This window comes from Coccomyxa subellipsoidea (assembly GCF_000258705.1).
Source record: "Coccomyxa subellipsoidea C-169, whole genome shotgun sequence".
Classification (NCBI taxonomy): Eukaryota; Viridiplantae; Chlorophyta; class Trebouxiophyceae; family Coccomyxaceae; genus Coccomyxa; species Coccomyxa subellipsoidea.
The window spans coordinates 3716-23135 of NW_005178028.1; the positions used below are offsets into that span (position 1 = coordinate 3716).

Here is a 19420-nt window from a genome sequence, read left to right on the forward strand (position 1 = left end):
AAGGTCTGCTTGAATACGGTAGTAAAGGGACACAGTTGACGGCAAAGTGCACATGCTCTTGGAGACAAAGCTAGCGCTTTGTGCGAGACTTTGCTTTGTGCAATGGGTCAGATTTATATGACTGGCATGGATGCCTTGACTTATTCACAGTCATGAGCTTGCGGAATTACGGTACCGGTAGTTGGAAACAATATCAAGAAAGTGTGTGACTGGTTTTTTCCACATAGTATGTTTGCCAGTGACGGCAAGACAATGAATCAGATCTGAGTCAGGCTGCATTAGCCCTGATTACTGGTGTAAAATCTCCATCTACAGTTGGTTTCTATCAAAATTGTCTTTCAAAAATCGAGGATATATGCTTATTGAGTAAAGCCATGTTAGCTAGCAGGGATCACCCATAGGCTTATTTCCTAACAGCTTGTCAGTATACAAATATTGGTACACGAGATCACTTGCAATTGGCAGGGTTATAAGGTGAATAAATTGCACTATGCTGCAACATGTTCACCAGAATGGACACCATCCAATATAGGACTGGCACAGGTTCTCGTGGCTGTACGCCTGCACAATGAGCCGCTGCACTTGGCTTTGAATGCTGTCGCTCTCCGTGCTGCCCGGCAGCCCCTCCTGCAGCAGCGTCTTAACGTCAAAATCCAGCACATACAAGACCAAAGCCTTGCAAGCATCATATGCAGAGCCACGCTATGAAAGCAAGGTGCGCATTTGACACTAATGATTTCAGCCAGCATGGCACACAACAAGGCCAGGCTCGGATCTGCACCTGGACAAAGTCCCGCCCCGTTAGTTTGTCGGACATGCGTTTCATGACTGCCACTGCGCGCTCGTTGATGACCTCCACGGCGTCGCCCAGCTGCCCATACGCCGTCAGCATCTCGCGCTCCCGGGTCTCCCGACGAGGTGGGCTCGGCATCTCCGCTGACCCCACATCCTCCAACTTCCCTGCGCATTCCATACATCTTCCTTCACACTTCCCCTTCAGATTTTTACATACAGCCACTGTGAGAGGGTGGGACAGTGATTGCAGGAATGTGTAGCCCAGGATGTGCCTTTGCTGTACCTGTGAAGGTCACGTTGGATGGCAGCATCTCAGAGTTCATGGCTGCCAGCGCGTTGTCGGTCTCGCCCTCGCCCGTCTTGACCAGGCGCCAGTTGATGAGTGGGTCGTACACAAAGGCCTCCAGCATGGCCATCACGCTGTCCTTGTTGCTGCGCAGCACGCGCATCACGCTCTCGCACGTCGACCTGCACAAACCCAGTATTCTCAGAGCTCGGATGCAGGCATTGAAAGGTAACTTGTTATTGAGTGTGGTCTTGACGACTGAAAAGCAGGTGCCTCACAAGTCTGGGGACAACACTATGACAGAAAGTTCAGTAAGGAGGCTGACCTGAAGTTGCCTTCAACGCCAGAGACCTCCATGGCCTTCACCATCATCCGCGTCAATCGGAAGGGCACCTGCACATAGCACAATACAATAATTGCAAGCACCTCAAAAGGAACTTTGTCAAAAAAAGCCATTTTACTGGAGGCCCCAGCAAAGGAAGCAGAAAGGACGGCAGGTTGGCTGGAGGGTTTTCTTACCCGCTCAGGGAACTTCTCGCGGTTCATGGACGCCTCAAAGCAGTCGCCAAAGTCAATGTGCAGCAGTTTGCCGCTGTAGCGGTCCAGCATGAGGTTGCTCGGATGCCGATCACCCAGGCCCAGCAGGTAGCCCACCTGGATTTGGCAAGCCACGCCGTCACCAGAGCACCCTGTTTTTCCATGTGCCCACAAGGGGTCCAGATACATGATGAACCGCCTTTGATGGCAGCTGGACATGCACTATGGCTCACTTACCTGGGATTCAGCAAACAAACATTTGATTCTAAGGTGTTGTACAGCATGCAGCTGAGCCATCCAGGCAGACCCCATGAGAGGGCGTCAGTGCGGGAACGCACCATGGACATGACAGCGGTGGAGCGCGTGTAGTGTGTGCGCCGCTCCAGCCACACCTCGCTGCTGCGCGACTTCAGCCATAGCACCTTGTGCAGGTCCTCGCCTGCAGCCAGCACTTCAATAAAAGCGCTGCAGGGGTCACTCTCTCTCACCCTAATGGGGGAGTGTCAAGTTCCCTGATGCAAGACAGTCACCATCAGAGAGTGGCAGTATTGATCAGGAATAGCCCCGGATTGCTGTGACGAGCACAAGCGTCATTCTGGCCGCAAGGTGTCAACAGCTCTGCACCTGAAGACGGCTCACGTAAAACGAATAAGGAGCCTTCGTGGGAATAAAGAGGGTTTTACCTGAGGTGGAGTCGAGGGCGTGCTCGAAGACCTCAACCTTTTGGATGACGGTGAGGTGGTCGTAGTCGGGCGCCATGCCCAGCATGAGGCGGTGCTCCACGTTGAGGGGAATCTTGCGCGCGTCGCGGTACTCCCGGATCAGCGCATGCAGCGTGTCCGTGTTGGGCACCCACCCGATCAGCCCTACGCGGTGGCGCAAGAACACCTTTTGAAATTTACAATCCTGAAAACAATGACACGTCTCTGAAAGCATTCCTCTTGGCTCTTCACACAGAGAGGAACACTATATCTTTGCTCTGTGGCCTTCTGCCACAGCCTTTACGGAAAAGCAGCAATGTGAAGTGCGACAGCATTCCAATGGAAGGGGCCACATTCCCCATGTGTACTGTTTTGCACAGAGCGCTTTGGCTCGGTAGATATCATTGTTCCCAGGTCGCTCCCGGAGACTCACCAGAGTTGGGTGAGAGGGGGATGACGGCGTAGCGAGCGATGGATAGGTCGCGCTCGGCGGTGGTGCGGTCATGCGCCAGCATTGTGTTGACCAGGCCAAACAGTTGCATCACGCGCTCATCCTGCCGCAGGTCCTCATGCCCCTGCCAGTCAGCTTGCAGCTTAAATATACTGGCATGGCACACAAGAAGGTTCACAAGATGGCTGTGCTCAGGCAATAGACAAAGCACATGCAAGGAATGCCATCATGTAAGAAAACGTGGCGGGATGCTGTCAACTCCACCCGACAATTACTGTAACAGAAAAAGGCACGTCGCGTTATCAGAGGAGGCATCCAGTGTCCAGCCTCTGTGTGGTGCTCAGAAAGAGAGGTGCAGCAGCTGTAAAACAGGCAAGTTACCTTGAGCAGGAACATGTATTCGGCGCCGTCGCTGCCATGGATGGTGAGCTTGCGCGGGCGCTGCTTGGAGGTGATCACATGCAGCTGCGGCGCGAATGCGGCAATTGTCACCACCGGCTCTCCCGCTATGTACGTGCCCGGCACTGCCAGCTCCAGACCCTGGCACAGGCACAAAGTGACGTGTGCAATTTGGTACAGAAATACATTGAGAGCCTGACTGAATTGCGTGACATTGTGCAGACACACTGGCCAATGCCAAGCGCTTTCCAGAGTAAAACTACGCAAACAAGATAAATGCTCACCTGAGCAAGAAGTGGGTACCCTAGAAGCACCCAGACCAGAAATCACAGCAAAGTTGTCATGCGGGGGTTGGCCCGCTGGCAAAAAACATTCTTCTTACACATGAAGTACGGAGCAGCAGAAGGGCAGGAGGACACCTGTGCGCGGACGAGCGCGGGCGCGACGTACTGGAGTTCAAGGACGGTGAGGGAGGGGAGCTGCTTGTTGATGCGCTTGAAGACGTGGTAGTACAGGTCCCAGGCCTGGTGCAGCTCCGCCTCGCGCCGGCTCATGCGGTACTTCTGGCACCACTCGTACGCCTCCGCCAGCTCACGCCCATATGCCTGCAGCCCAGCACAATGAGATATTTCAAAGGTCTGATGTCACTATCTGAAATCCCTTAACAATACAGGCAGACACACAGGGAGTCTGCTACATTGAAGAAAATATCTGTGGATGTACGCTGGGAGAAGTGATGCATGCTCTGGAACACAGTGCAAAATAGAGCCACAAAGGGTGGCAGTGAGGGTGGGGCACCTGGACAAAGGCGATCTCTTTGAGTGTGGTGGGCCCCTGCTGGGCCATCATCTCGTGCAGCGGCATGAGTGTGGCCAGCATGGCCTCCACGTTGCTCTCCCCAAAGTACTGCCGCGACGCCTCCTCTAGCGCCTCGTGCCACATCTCGTGCCACAGGATGGCCATGCGGATCAGCTCCGTGCTCACCTGGCCCACGCCAAACCCAACAACACATGAGCATGCACCTTGCAGATGTAGGTTGTGTGGAGCAGTCACCATGACTTGCCAAGCTATCCGCTGCATACTTGATGCCTGACTCACTGCTGTGGCGAGCACTGGCCTTCCATCCAGCACACAGAGCTGCATTCAAGCAGAATCAGCATTGCAGCGCAGAATCCTCGCGTCAGAATGGACATCAAGCAGACAAACTTCCCATGCAGAGAGGGAGACAGCGCGCACCAGCTGGGCCTGCTCGACGAGGGTGGCTGAGTGTTGGCGCACGTTGTCGATGATGCTCGTGGCGGCCGAGCGCCGGTTGCCCGACTGGCTCTTGCTGGCAACGAGGAGCGGGTACATGAGGGCCTGCGGGTGGTGGCGCCCGATGCAGATGAGCAGGCTGCAGATCAGTCGCCGCACCACCACCTGCTGGTCGTGGATGCGCGCTATCACCTGCAAACACGCAGCTCTCTTCAGCAAGTCAGCATGCAGCTCTGTTCAGCACTTCAATAATGCTCACGTCATCATGAAAAGCTTGAGATGTCAGGGGGGACAAGGCACATCACAAGGATTATGTCTTCTCGCAAACTGCAAACTGCAGGGAGTAGTAGTGCAAAATTCATGAACGGATGTCCTCTTTGGCATGATGTACATGATTCATCCTGCAGAATTCTGACACAAGTCAAGCATTTTAAGGACCACCGCAAGGAGGCTATCTACTGCAGCAGGCAACATGGCTGCAGCTGCACGCACCTGCGGAATGACCACAAGCCAGGTGTCGATGGACACATGCCCAAAGCCCTCCTCCAGCGCCTTCTCAACATCCGGCGCCGCGCCGTGCGTGAACCACAGCGTGAGCAGCCGCAGGATGTCCTGCAGATTGGACCCCCGCGACCCCTCGCCTGCACCACAATCCATCACATCTAGTCAACACCAGGACAACCCACACCTCGAGACCACATCACATGAAAATGCACCAGCTTTGCCCTGCTTGGCTTTTGACTACCTGACATGCCCACCACAGCCCAACAAGTTTGCTAAAATACGTCAGATTCTGCTCCTCTTCTAGTTATTGCTCATACACAATCTACCTTCTGGTTGGCAGCAGCAGCTAGAAAGGGACCAGGAGAAGGGTTGCAAGGGGACAGAACTAGAATCGCACCACCTGAGGCCTGGCTGAGCGACACAGACTTGAAAAAGGCGGCGACGGCGGGCGCCACATGCCGGTTGGCCGTGGCGACATCGGAGCGCGAGTAGTGGTCCATGGCATTGACGTTGAAGAGACCCCAATTGTGCCACGCCTTGGCCCAGTCTGGAGCGGCCTGGATCGCTATGTGCAGGTTGCTCTTAACCGCCTCTATCACATCCTCTGTCACCTCCTGTGGCACATGACAGGACAGGCTGTCAGCATCACAAATGACAAGAGATGCAGCTGCTCTCCATCAGTGCTAGGGTCCCTCTAACTTTGCAAGAGGCACTATGAAGGCATGCAAGCAGAATGGCAAAGGTTGCTGTCTGAAATTTAGTACGAAAGGGAATCTTTGGGATTAGAGGGGGGCAGCAGGTGCACGCCTTGGAGGCCTCGGAGATGCTCCATCGCCACATGCCAAGGCGCAAATGCACGCGCGCCACAAGGGAGGCGCGATAGCCGCCGGCCATGCGGCCTGCGGGCGTGGCAAACAGGATGGCCATGGCCGGCCCCGTGCGCCCTCCCACCACAATGCTCTGCGCCGCCACGGCCGCCTCTTCGGCTGTCGGCAGCGGCGACACCGTCACCTCGTGCTCCAGGTCCTCCATCCTGCAGTGATGTGCGAGGCTTAAATAACGCGCTGATCTTTTGAACAAATCCCTGGAGACTCACAGTGACACAGCTTCCCTGTGCAGTGGAGAAGCTTGAAACTGACTTCGCAAGTAAATTGTGTGAATGCAGCAGCAATGAGATGGGCATTGCTACCGTGTATGGAGGTATCCTTGGAACTGCTATAGAGTCTGCGAGGATTAGGGACACAATAAAGAGAATTAAGCAATTGGCTGACTGGGAGGAGCACCTGTGGAGGGCGTCATGGCGGCTGTGTGTGGCCCAGAGGTGCTTGAGGAAGCCAAACATGAGGTCGGGCGCGCCGCTGCCAGCACCATACCCAGACTGCCCCGCAGGAATTGCTGTGGGGTCATAGCCCAGCAGCGAGCGCAGAGTACGATACGCCTGCCTGCACACCAAGGCCAGAGCATCATGCAAGCTCACAACCTTATCCTATCGCTGTGTCAGGCTTTAAGGGTCAAATTAAGAAGGTTCCCACTTTGACTAGAATACAAAAAGCATGAAGCACATATATATTGAATTAGATGCGGCTGACATGGAAGGAGACTCACTTTGGGCGTCCGGACTTTCTGCACAGGGACGCAAACTTGAGCCAGGTGTGGGTGTCCTCGTGCATGGGCAGCACCAAGCTGCGCACCGACAACAGCGACTGCGCACAGGCACAGTATTGCTTAGAAACGGCCAAACAAGCAAAACATGCAGAAGGTCAGGAATATCTGGAGACAGCCACCGCAGCAACTGCCCGTGGGCTCTTTATTGCATGGCAGTGGCTATGTAAAGAGGGGTATAGAAAGCACCTGCCAGACTTCATGGTTGCGCTGTACTCCATTCAAACGCTCGCGCCACATCTGCCTGGTCAACGCCCGCCTCGCCTCAGCCGCGACCTCGTCACCTGCCAGATCAGTAGTTGCATGTCAGCCAGAGGTATAAATGATTTGCACAAAAGCAACTGACAATGTTGCTGCGAAGCGATTGTCGAAGTATGCGTCTAATGACTTGTTCTGAGCCAAGCAGTGACTGGCAGATGAAATCGGGTACTCAAGCAACATCACATAGGAGGAGGTACCTTGGGCCAGGGTGAGGGCGAGGGAGTAGTCGATGGTCTCCTCCAGCTCGGTCAGCTGCTGCACGCGCACCATGTTCTGGTACGCGCGCTCATAGCTCTCGCCTACCAACGCCGCCAGCTCCTGCCCCAGCAGCTCCCGCGAGCGCTCTATGCAGCCTGCACAACAGCAAAGCACCATGAACAAATCCATCACAACCCTTTTATTGCTATCAACCTATATTTCCTCGTCCTAATCACCAAGACTACTCTTGGCAAACATCTGTCAACACACCTTGCAATTCTCGTCTTGATTTTACCTTTGTCGACACCAGACCAAGCCATGTACTACAAAACAGAGGACTGCTTCCAGCGTTTTGCCTGTAAGAAGACAGGGCTGCTCACTCTTTGCAGCGGCGTAGTTGCCGTGGCGGACGTTGAGAACGGCGGACATGAAGGAGCCGGTGGAGAGCTCAGGGCCCTCCTCGGACTCGAGCGCGGCAACGTAGGTGGACATCTCGTCCCACTGGCCCATGTGCCAGGCCGCGTTGGCGCCCAGGTAGGCCATGCGCGGGCGCAGGTGCGGCTCCAGCTGCCGCCACTCAAACCGGCACGCCTCGCTCAGCCGCTCCCACTCCGCCAGCGCGCCCAGGCACCTGCTCAGTTACAAACATTATCATAACACGACCACCCATAATGCAGTCCTAGAGCCTGCTACTTGTGCAAAAGCTACCTTGGAGTGCAAAAGATGCAGAAGCACTGTGCTGTGTGGGGCCTGCAGTATGGCTTGACTTGCCTGTCTGCTTTCAGAAACATGCCAGATTATCGCACCCTTATCGCACCCAAAATGGGTGGTGTCAGCATGACAAGAGCAGAGGACACCCATCATCTGAATAAGAAAACATCAGTAGTATGCGTGTGCCAACACTTGTAAAGACAGGATCATCTTGCCTACATCACAAGAAGGGAATGTGTCGCGCCTGAGTCTCCCAAGTGCTGCATCAACGTATGCAGGAGTTCCAGCCGTGTTCTGGTACTTGCGCTCGTAGGCCTCCAGCGCCTCCTCCCACCTGTTCAGCTTCTCATACCAGGACTCCTGCGCAGACACCGATTCGGGGTTCAATGGGAATGTCATGAGATTTACTTGAAAAATAGCAGCAGCAGCAGCAGCAGCAGCAGCTCAGCAGCAGCAAAAGTCATGTCCCCTTGCGCTGGGAAATTGGTACTATTTTTTATTCCACTGATTCAGGGGCTTTTGCTCAAAGCGGCATGCAGATACTCCAAGGGCATGTGAGAGGAAGTAATCGCATGGTGTTGGATGCAGTCACCTTGAGCTCCATGTGCAGGTCGTTCTGGGCGACAGCCAGGATGCCAATGGCGGCCTCCGGCTGGCGCAGCTGGTTGTTGATGGAAATGAGCGACTCCACCGCCGTCTCGGGCGTCTGCGCAAACTCCACCTCCTTGTAGTGCAGCGCCTTGGCAAACGCGTGGCACTTCTCTGCCAGGGCCCCCAGCGTCCTGCGTGCAGAAATGCTCTGAATATGGCATCAAATCGCACGACAGAGCCACAGCAGGACATTGCGCATGCCAGCCGCTTCACGCAGATTAACTCAAGAACTGCCGCACAAAGCATTGCCCTAATTGCAATTGATACGAGCTTGACCAACACATCGACTAGAGAACTGCGCTATGTCAACTGCACAGTGTAGAAAAGCAGCAAGACATCAGGTGGTTGGCGCATGTGTTTGCGCATGAGGACTGTTGGGTGCAAAGGAATGTGCAGACCTGGTGTCGAGGGGCAGGCTCTTCTCGTCGTGCTCCATGAACTCGGCCAGGTTGAGGAGCGTGGTGACGATGTCCTTGGGGATGGAGGGCGACGCGAGCGCTGCCTCCAGGCTGCGCACCAGGGCCTCCTGCATCCCCTCCTCCAGCTCCGCCCAGCACGACACAAAGCCCGCCGGGAACAGGTCCCGCGCCATCGCCGGCTGTACCTGCGCATTTTGCAATGTGCCTTGCCTCGATGGCGGTTTGATGCTGTGAGTGGTACCTACCCATCGTCTAGTAGTGGACATGTCATTCCAGAGCAATGGCCTATTTCTGTGCCCAGCCACCATACGCTTTGAGCCAAAGAGGATCAATCATGGACACAATTATGTTGGTTCATTCGCGCGTGCTCACTGACAAGAAACCAGACAAGGGCTTCTGCCAGAGAGGTCATCTCTGCCAAGACAACTTGGTCTCTGATATGCAGCATGATTATGGCATGACCTCCTGGCAGACACCCCCGATCCTACAATTGACGCACCTGTGCGAGAGAGTGAGTGGCACGGAGCGCGGGCGACGGCGACTCCTTCAGCAGCTCAACGGAGAAGTGGCGCATCCACTCCGCCCAGTCCTCCTTGGTGCTGCGCTGGCTGCTCTCCCAGGCGCGCCGCAGCCCCGCCTCGTTCACAGGCAGCCTAGTCGCACCGTTCACTGCGCAAACAAACATAAGATTCTCACCTCTGATGCTTATGATATGTCAGCTTAATCAGGCTGCTTGTGACATCTGTGAAGCTGAAGGGCTCCCTTTCAGATTGGCCTTTGCCATGACAGGCCAAGGGCAAAGGCACAGAGTCATCACGTGAGAATGGATGCAGACAAGAACGGTCACTTGGACTCACTTGCGGCGTCGGGTAATGCTGGCAAAGAAGAGGTGGCATCAGCCGCCGGGACCAGGTCATCAATCCAGCGGTTGTTGGACTCCCAGTCATCCGCCTCGCTCATGCACGGCGGCTCCTGCAGCGTCACCCGCTCCGCCAGTCGCGCAAACTTCTCGTGCACCATCTTGTGCCGCGCCATTGCCTGCGTGCAGACAGACATTTCCCATTAAAAAATATTCTTCCAAGGTTTTCCACGGTATCAGAAGTCCCCTGACAATTAAATATTGGTGGTGTTTATGTGTCAAATCTACGTCATAGTGGAGGCATTGGAGCTTGACACCTGAGGTGGTGGGAGCCATGATATATAAGAGATATTGCTGCCTGGATCAGGATGTGTGTCAGGCCAAGATAAGAAGCTCACCCTGCTGATGGTGGGCACAAACAGGGCGAAGTCGGGGCCAAGCGCAATGGCGACAGAGCAGATGGTGTCGGCTGCGTCCCGCCGCAGCTCCTCGACGCTGCCGTCCAGGACGCGCAGCAGAGGGTGCAGCACCGCAGCTGAGGACCCGGCCAGCGGCATGCGGGGCAGCAGCCGCCGCATGCTGTGCAGCGCTGCTCTGCGAATCTCCAACGGTGTCCCCGCCACGCCTGTACATTGAGACAATCCATGAGCATCTCCTGCAGATGATGTTGGGCCAAAATACAATGCAAGGCAATCTGTGGATGTTTGGCAATATGGCACCGCACAGCCCAAATCAGACACAAAGTGCTCTCAGAGGTAGGATACATGCTGGGTAGGCTTCTTCAGGGTCTCAAATTAGTCATGCATATACTGCAAGATGACAGGGGTCAGAAGCTTACTCGGATGGATGAGGCGGACGAGCGCTGGCAGAAGGAGCGCTAGGTGGTCTTCCAGCGCAGTGCCGAGCGCCTCCAGGCATGCAAGCGCCGGCCGCACCAGCTCGTAGCCGCCGCCGCGCTCAGCCTCGCCAAACAGCGCCACAAACTTGGGCAGCAGCCCCGGCAGGTATGCTCGAATGTCGTCCCGCAACGCCACTGAGAGTAGGGACAGTATATGTCCTGAGTTTTGCTTTGGAATTGAATTCATGGCAAATTCCCCAGACAGCCAACAGCCACATCTACTGTACCTCAGAGACTGCTGACAAGATCAGTGCGCTGGAAAGTGCCCAGCACCAAGCACCAGGCTATACTGCTAAAAACTGGGACTACAACAGAAAAACACAACACTGCTGAGCACATCCTGATGCTCAGAAAGATATCCGATGGCGCACCGGCGAGCTCTGAGAGCAGTCGGAGGAGGTGGGGCAGCAGCGGTGATGTGGGCGACCAGAAGTCGGCTATGAGCTGCAGGATGTCTGGCAGCCACTTGCGCATGTGCGCCTTCATCAGCGCAACCAGCGCAGTGACCTGCACCACAACATCATAAGCCCAAGCAGACATAATAAAGTCTTTCCTGCTTCGAATATGCAATTGTTGACATCACTGGGAACTCACACTTTGCTCCATCATCCCCTCGCAGAACAGCTTACAGATCCATGGTGAATCTGTAATCCTGTGTTGGTCCAAGGTAGAGGGGCAATGTTACCTGCTGCACCAAGAATTCGGACAGCGCCTCATCTGCGTTCCGCAGCACGCCCAGCAGCACACTCATTACCTGCACATAGAAGACCACTGTCACGCTGCAGTGTGATCACAAGTAAAAGTTGTATGACTGGCCTATTGATGCTATTGAAGAGCTGTTTGCCAAAGGCAGTGAAGGACTGCAGGCAGATGAGATGGATGGAATCGGACCTTGGGCAGGTAAGGAACGGCCTGCAGCTGCAGCGCCTGGAAGATGTAGAACAGCGACCGCACAACCTGAATGCAAATGTATGGTGTCAGGCAGATATCACTCTCAACATCTCAAGTCATTTTTTACATGCATATCCTTGCCAGGAGGCACAACGAAGAATTGACACAGTGTGGCAATCGTGATATCAAGCAAGGTGTGCCCACCTGCGGGTGGTGGCTGGACATGGCCGGGTCGCGCAGAGTGCGCATGAGCGCATTGATGGCGACAGTCGGATAATACTCCTCGCTGCTCGTTACCAGGCCGGTCGACGACAGCAGGTCCCCTGTCAGCTCATCGCCCCCCATTGCCCCTGCATGAGCAAATTCTTCCCTCATCATGAAGCCAAATGACAGACTAGAGTTTACTTGCTTTCGCTACCAGACTCTGCGCGTGCCTTGTGCAGACAAAACCAGACTCCACAATTTCAATGTCTAACTCTGCAAAGAGCTCTGTTTGCGCCAAGGTGCTAGCAGGAAAACATTTGACTTCCGTGTTCATTTCCTGCAGAATACACCTCCAAAGCAGATGCCAAGTGCATACACGCACCGAGAGTCTCCCCGGGCAGCACGCCGTCGGGTCCCAGCTGGCGCTGTGGCCGCACGCCCTCGCGCTCCAGCTTGCCCTCACCCTGCAGATCCGCCTGGTTCAGCTTGTGCGTGTGCGGGTCCAGCGCCCCTATGATGCCCAGCACCTGCAACGCCATAGAACAGTTGCTCAGTCTGCTGCTACTACTCCCGCCGGTGAGAGATGCACCCCCCATAGCCTTGCACTTTTATGTATCTGGCACTGTGGCTCTGCTTGACTTTGCGAAGCCCAAGGACTGGATCCCATGGCAGCATTGCATGGTCAAGAGAAGTGATGGTAGGCAGTACAATATGGCAAGTAGGATGTAGGGAATACAAGCGCACCTTGAGGACCTCGCGGCGCACGTGCTGGGAGCCTTCGCCCTCGTTGAGCATGCGCAGCAGCACGCCCAGCAGCTGTGGGTATTCCAGATACGGTGACATCACCAGCCCAGTGCTCTCCACCACCTGCCCAGAACCAGCTTTCTTAAATTTGATAAACCCTGCCATCAAGATTTCGCAATCAATCTTCAATATGTGTCTAGCTTGTGAGGGCTGACATGGCAAGAAATGAAAAAGCCTGCAAGAGGTCCCTTTCTTATGGCTGTCAGACTTGCGGCTACTTCTTTCACATGCGCAGAAATAGGCAAGGCGCACCTGGCCAAGCGTGGAGACAGCCACGAGGCGCTTGTTGCCGCCGGAGGTGTCCTGAATGGCCTCGATGATGAGCGGCAGCACCTCGCCTATGTGCACGCGCAAACCGGGGCCGGCCACGCGCGCCAGCTCCCCAGTCGTGGCGAGCACGCTCGCCACAACACCGCTCTCGCCGCCACCTTCACGCAAATAGTATGTACCAACGCTCACACCAGCTCAGACCTTCCGTTGGCTTCTCAAACATTAGTAGGAATGGCTCTCAAGTGATGGACCTGACTGCAGTGCTGTGCCTGTTTAACAAGCGAGATGACTTTGGCACTTTGCCAATGTCCTGATGACATGCAGAGACATTTCTTCTTGAGGCAGTGCTCTCCATCGCCAATCTTGCCAGAAAAATTTTCTCAATGAATCAAGTCCGTTACATGCGGTGTGAGGGCGCGGCAGCACCTTGCACGAGGGTGGCCTTGGTGGTGGCGCCTGAGGGCCCGGCAGCGGTGAGCTGCAGGTGGGGCGCCAGGCGCAGCTTGGCCACGAGCGCCTTGAGGATGGGCGAAACATACGGCAGCACCAGCCGCGGGCACGCGTTGATCAGCCGCCCCAGCAGATGCGCGCTCCCTGTAACATGTACACTCTTGATTAGTGTTGGCCGCCAAGGATCCACAGCGACTCAAATGCACTGCCAGAAATTTGAGCAGGCTGTCCAGGATCACATGCGCACAATAACCTCTGATCAGCATGCCAGTGCATAGGACTGCATCAGAGATGTTGCATGGATCACTGATTGCGCTGCGGCATTGTGTGGTAAGATGCTTTATGGAGCACGGATTATTCCAGTCACAGTGTATCCAGCCTTGGATGGCCCACCTTCGCGCTGCTTGGAGTCAGGGGAGAGTTCCATGTCGGAGAGCAGCTGCATGAGGTGCTTGCGCAGGGCCGGCATGATGTAGGCCGGGTTGAGCGAAGCCAGCCTCCCGGCCACACCAACCGCCAGCGCTCGCACAGCGCCGCTCTCGTCATTCAGCGCTACAAAGAGCGCGCGCAGGCTGCAGTCAAGGCACACCAGGATTCAAGTGCATTAAAAATGGCCTAGGCCAACTTGACACCCTTGCCTGAAACCAATGGAATTGATACAGGGTCCATTTCAGTTGTCAGCAGCTTCACGGTCCCGAGGCCAACAATTGTGGCATTGCTACTCGGAAAGAAGGATAGACTAGCAAAGCAATTTATAGCCACACAAAATGATGTTCTGGTCCGTTGAGCAGTATTACAACCAAGATGCCCTCTATCACTCAGGGAAGGAATGAAATGTGTCCTTCAACCTCATCCGCGCAAGATGCTCGATGCCTAACATTCAGCTCATGTGGAGGACGGGAGAAAGAGACAGGCAAAGTGATCCTGCAAAAATCAAAGGAGTAAATGGAAGCAACCTGTCCGCCTGAGCCAGGTAGGTGTCGAGGGGTGATGGGGCCTGCACGGACTGCAGAACAGTGCGCCGCACGCTCACGCTCGTGTCTGCACAAGCCGCCATCAACAGCCGGCTTACCACGGCCTCCACTGCAAGCGTGTGCGCCTGCATAGGACACACACATGTGCAACAGCTGTTAGCTCATCTCACAATTGTATCAGACAATCTCAAAACCATCACTGAAAGGTAGGCAACAATGCCGCAGATTCCAGAAGTTTGTAGCTCAACACCAGAGAAACAAATTGAACCATGTCTCTCAGGTTTCCAAGTTGAACGCGCGGAGTATTGTTGCCCAACATTTCTTCCGAATTGTCTTCAGTTCTCAGTGGGAAATTAGCCACAAACAGGGACCCACCTGTGGGTGGATGGCTGCGCGGGAGCCAGGCGCAGCGCTGGCGGTGCGGTGCAGCACGGCGGCAGCAGCGGCGGCAGCTGCACGGCGGACGCTGACATCAGCTTCGTCCAGGTAGGGCGTCACATCGTCGCGCACAAAATCGAGCAGCCGCGCCGAGCCGAAGTCAAAGCTGACCAGCGTCTGCAGCGCCAGCCGCGTCAGCGCCGCTCCCTGCAACTCGCCTGCAAGCGCACCAAGCAGTCAGCCAAATGCTTCGTTTAAGATGAGCCAGTGGAGGACATCCTGTGTCCTCCCACTCCAGGATGCCATTGGCTGGACATCCTATCAGTCAATGTGCAAGGGGTAACACAGGAATCATGCTAGAGGGGGACATATGCCAAGTACACACCAGCCAACGAACCCAAAAGGTAAGCCTCGCAACGCCAGCTCCATGCAGTATTGACAGTACAGAATCCTCGTCGAAATTTCAAGGGTAGAGGGTGGGTAAGAAAGGTGCTGACCATGGGCGACGGCCTGGTGCAGGGCATTGAGGTGAAGCTGGGGGAGGCCCTCGCGGTAGAGGCGCCTGGCCAGCACCAGTGACAGCAGGTCCAGCAGCTGCCCCTGAATGTGGCCCAGCAGCTCCGGCAGCGCCGCCACTAACTCCTGCGCGCATGTGCCCACATCCGCGCTCGGCATGCACCATAAGTGATGAATGCAGCAAGAAGTAGAACGCCATCTGAACGCCCTTGATGATGCTGCCAAGCTAAACCATGTCGCACGGAAATCATGCTGGGATCCTGCAGGATTCCTTGTGCAAGAATGCCATTGACAGGGCACGGCACATCTGCTCCAGCAGAACAATAAGAGCAAGCTGACAGGCGTGCACACTCACATATAAGATCTTCTATAATTCCTCAGCAGATCCTGCCAGCAATGGCAGAGATGCCTGGGATCTCATAACGAACTCCGATTGACCCAATGTGAGCATGCATGGTCAAATTGGAAAGAGCATGGCACCTGCAGCGCTAGGACGAGGGTAGGGGACAGGCCCATGAGGATCATGGGCTCTATGAGCGCGGTTGCATACGGCTTCCATGCTCCTCGTAGGGCCTCCGCCAGCACTCCAACACACTGCAACAGCCATTTTTCCATGTTATAATGTACAGAAATTCCTGCAAGCTCCACTTGTTCCAACAAAAGACTACTGGGACCCGTGCAGAGCAACAATCACAGTGACAAGAGGACACATGACTGCAGCTGGTGCAGGAGCTGATAACGCATTGCAAAACCAAAACGGCATGCCACCCCAAGGCGCGCGCTCGTGCCCATGAGAGAGACAACTTGGCATCAAACCGCACCTGCAGTGCCTCGGGGCAGTTGACCCCCCTGCGGCTGCGCGGGGCGGCGATGGCTTCGCGAAGCTGCTCAGCCAGGCGCGGCAGCACGGGCTCCATGCGCGCGGCGCAGCCGGCCGACGCCAGCGCGAGCGCCATGTCCCCGATCGCCACAAACCCCGGGCCACGCTTGTTTGGCGTCCTGCACCAAGAGCTCCAGTGTTTCAAACCCTTGCAATGACAATTAATTCGACCACTCAAAAGAATTCAATGGCACATGGAACCTCGGTATGTTGGCAGAAGCAAATCCTGGACACAGAAAGTGTTTGCATCTCCACGGAGACAATAAACTCAGGGAGAGAACCTGGCTTGGCAGTACAGACAAGCTGCAAGAGACCTTGCTATTGCAGCAATTTTTTAAGTGGCAAGTGTTACGGATAAAGGCTAGATCCAGCGGTGCGCACTTGACTACATTGATGAGGTAGTCAGTGCAGGTGGAGAGGTAGGTGGCGGCAAAGCGCTCGGGTGCAAAGGCGGCCAGGCGGGGGATGAGCGAGATGACAGCGCGGCGGATCAGCTTCTCTTTCGACTCGCGGAAGTGCAGCACAATCTCCACAACCTCCCGGTAGCGCGCTAGCATGAACTCGCCTGCAATGCACCCAAATGAATTTTCGATAAAGGGACAATGCATACCACGGATAGGGGGTGAGAGACAATAGCCCCTCTTGCCCAGATTCTCATGTCCTGTGTAAAATGGGGCACTGAAAGGAATGTTAAAAGCAGCCTTTGTCGTCACCGAGTCACACTGCAGTGCATGGGTGTTCAGAAACACATAGTCCTGAGCAAGCGCAGTAATGCGTATGATGCTGTGCCGAACAGCACTGTTTTGTGGGTCCACACCAGTGTGGCGCAGTAGCTCCCCCAGGGCGAGGAGGGAGCCATGAATGTGATCAACGGAGTTGGGGTAGCGTGTGAGGCCGCGCTGCGTCTCCTCAAACAGCCGGTAGTACCACTGCACGCGATAGCGCGTCTCACGCTTCTCCACAAGCACCAGGCACGCCTGCACCAGGCAATCTCGTTACATGCTTTCCCTTGCAAAGAGGCAAGGAGCGTCCTGCAGACGAGCAGCTAAAGGTTGCCAGAATTGTCTTCATACTGGCACAACAGACAATCCTGAAGTAGACACTCCTTACAGCATCATAGCAACCATGCAGCTTCAATAAAGGGCATGCAAACTTACATCCTTTCTCTGTGAAGCACACATGGTAAGATTATCGGCAGATAAATGGCGTCATAAGTAGGGCAGTTGAACAGCTGAATTGGGCAAATAGCTATAATCAAATATCTATGCATAGCAGGAAAGTTACCAACAATAATCTGGACAAAGCGATTCTCACCCTCAAGGCGGCGACAGAAGCCTCGCGCACGAGCAGCTTGGCGTCGCGCAGGCCGGACCAAATGGCGTCGATAAAGGCACGCACATGCACATTGAATACCGCTGGCGCATTCTCTGCCAGCTCGCGGAGGATCAGCGCTGCGGCGTACCTCCGCGCCTCCCCACGATCGCCCAACCACTCGATCGATCTCCGCACCTGGGCGTGATGCATGCTTTGTTGCAATGCTGAGCTGTCATACACTTCAAGCATCTTGCACTGAAGAGTGACCTGTCCCCTTCTTGAGGGTGCTGCAAAAGTGCATGCCAACCTGGAATTTGTACACAGTCCGGTTCCACAGCGAGGCAGCAGCCAGCAATTCAAGAGGGACATGGGCGCTCGCAGCACCACATGATATACACAATAGGTGGGTAGAGCACTGCAGGTTTGGAAAGCAGTGTACTCTAGAGCTGCCATCATGCGGTGATGCCACGACTTAACACGAGGGGCTTGCCTCGAACTCGACAATGTCGGCGGTGAGGGCGCCGCCGCTCTTGACGAGGTGGCCCAGAGTAGAGGCGGCCACCTCCATGGTCATGGGGTCCGTGCTCGGCTGGAACACCTCTCGCAGGTAAGACGCAAAATAGGACGTCTTTGCTGCATCCTCGCCCAGCAGCTGCACGACAAGGGCAGGGTACTTGGATGTGACATTTTTTAGGTCTCTGGTGAGTCAGCTCAGACGGCAGCAAGTGGGAAATGATGCAGGTCAGCCGGGACAAGTTGGAACAAACTCAAATCAGGCACCAATCTTGAAGCCTCCACCTCGTAGGCTCATCTCCTAGAATCTTGCAATATCTCTTGAGGCCCAGGACAAGAGGACATCACTGCAGCAATCATTCGGTACCCACCTTGACATCAATAAGTTCATCGATGGCGAGGACACCACCCAAGCGCTCGTTCTGATCCCCACTGCAATTGCACACGAGCACTTAGTAGAACGAAATGCTTGCCCGTTTCTGGGAGGTGCGCTACACTGAAACTTTGGTCAGTGAACGCAGTGCCCTTTCATATCGCTATTGTTCACCCTAGAATACAGCACTGTGCTGCTCATGGGCCATTGCTCAGTGCCAAATGATGCATGCTGACAGTGGATATGACAAGGCTCGCACACCTGGAGATGAGGGCGTAGATGCGCTTGTAGATCTGGTTCATGAAGCGCGTGAAGGGCTCGCCCGACAGGTCGCGCGCCTCCGCCTCCACATAGTCCTGCAGGTGGTGCTCTGCCTCGCGGCGCCGCTCCAGCATGCCTGCAACAACACCAGTGCTCCCCATCGGTCCTTTGCAGCGACTCCCAGGGCAACTCATTGTATGACTGCCAAAGTTGACGGGTACCCTTCCTCTGGCATCTGTTGCTGTGCACTTCCCAGGAGGTGTTACCGTAGGGCCCACTTGCAAACTCCTTGCTCATTTGTTTCTTTCTAGGATAAAGGGAGCTGTTAACAAAGGGCAAGGGTGCACATCCAAATGTTACGAAGAGATGGGCGGTTGAATGTGTGCGTTGTAAACATGCCTGGTCGGCAGAGATCTGCAAGAATCCGAGCGAGCTGGTGGTGGTCCTGCTTGGCTCCCTTTATGAGGGGCCCAGACATGGCGGGCATTGAGACTGCCATGCCGCTCAATATCAGCTGATGAGCAGCAGCTCGCCTTTATGGTCTGCAATGACAGGAAAAGGATATAAAGAACTGCAAGATCCCATTGCATCAAGCAGAGTCCAGCAGAAGAGATTGGGTTCCTAAGGGTGTGCAACACTTCTCAAATCTTTGTCTCCAAGACACAGAGCCGAGAAACCACCTGTACGGTACTGCAACCCCAGACCAACCCTCGCCTCAAAGAGCGAGGCTTCCCGTCGCGCAAGCATTGCTTATCCTCCATAGCTACAGCATAGCAATTCATAATAATTAAGTAGGCCAAAATATCTTTTAAAACAGCCCACCTTGATCACACTCACTGGCATATAAGATAATGGATAAGAAATATCTTTGTACAGGAGGCGGCGACTGGAATCACCACCCCTGTTTATTTTAGGAGTCTTGAGCTTTCAGAACTTACGGTGCTAGATGTGCTCCGCCATACTCTTTCTGGAGGAGGCTTGGTATCCATTGCGTACTTAAACAACG

The 19420-nt window shown here is 54.9% G+C and overlaps 1 protein-coding gene across 1 annotated transcript; it reads right to left on the reverse strand.

Annotated features, from left to right (window-relative positions):
• Window positions 1-504: 504 nt before the first annotated feature.
• Window positions 505-18575, reverse strand: COCSUDRAFT_30586 (target of rapamycin kinase; the record flags this gene model as incomplete). Its single annotated transcript, XM_005644841.1, has 47 exons — window positions 505-639; window positions 782-960; window positions 1079-1263; window positions 1407-1474; window positions 1601-1735; window positions 1957-2057; window positions 2302-2484; window positions 2753-2894; window positions 3152-3310; window positions 3589-3774; window positions 3968-4153; window positions 4406-4615; window positions 4916-5064; window positions 5325-5541; window positions 5735-5960; window positions 6211-6369; window positions 6533-6630; window positions 6779-6873; window positions 7048-7203; window positions 7429-7679; window positions 7962-8119; window positions 8352-8541; window positions 8809-9014; window positions 9329-9482; window positions 9677-9867; window positions 10087-10313; window positions 10527-10721; window positions 10958-11093; window positions 11272-11340; window positions 11478-11543; window positions 11682-11871; window positions 12060-12208; window positions 12426-12548; window positions 12738-12863; window positions 13189-13349; window positions 13599-13777; window positions 14162-14304; window positions 14555-14775; window positions 15055-15199; window positions 15554-15667; window positions 15895-16072; window positions 16335-16518; window positions 16771-16930; window positions 17268-17478; window positions 17765-17919; window positions 18152-18202; window positions 18402-18575. The coding sequence occupies 47 exons, from the start codon at window positions 18573-18575 to the stop codon at window positions 505-507; spliced, it is 7476 nt and encodes a 2491-aa protein (XP_005644898.1).
• Window positions 18576-19420: the final 845 nt, after the last annotated feature.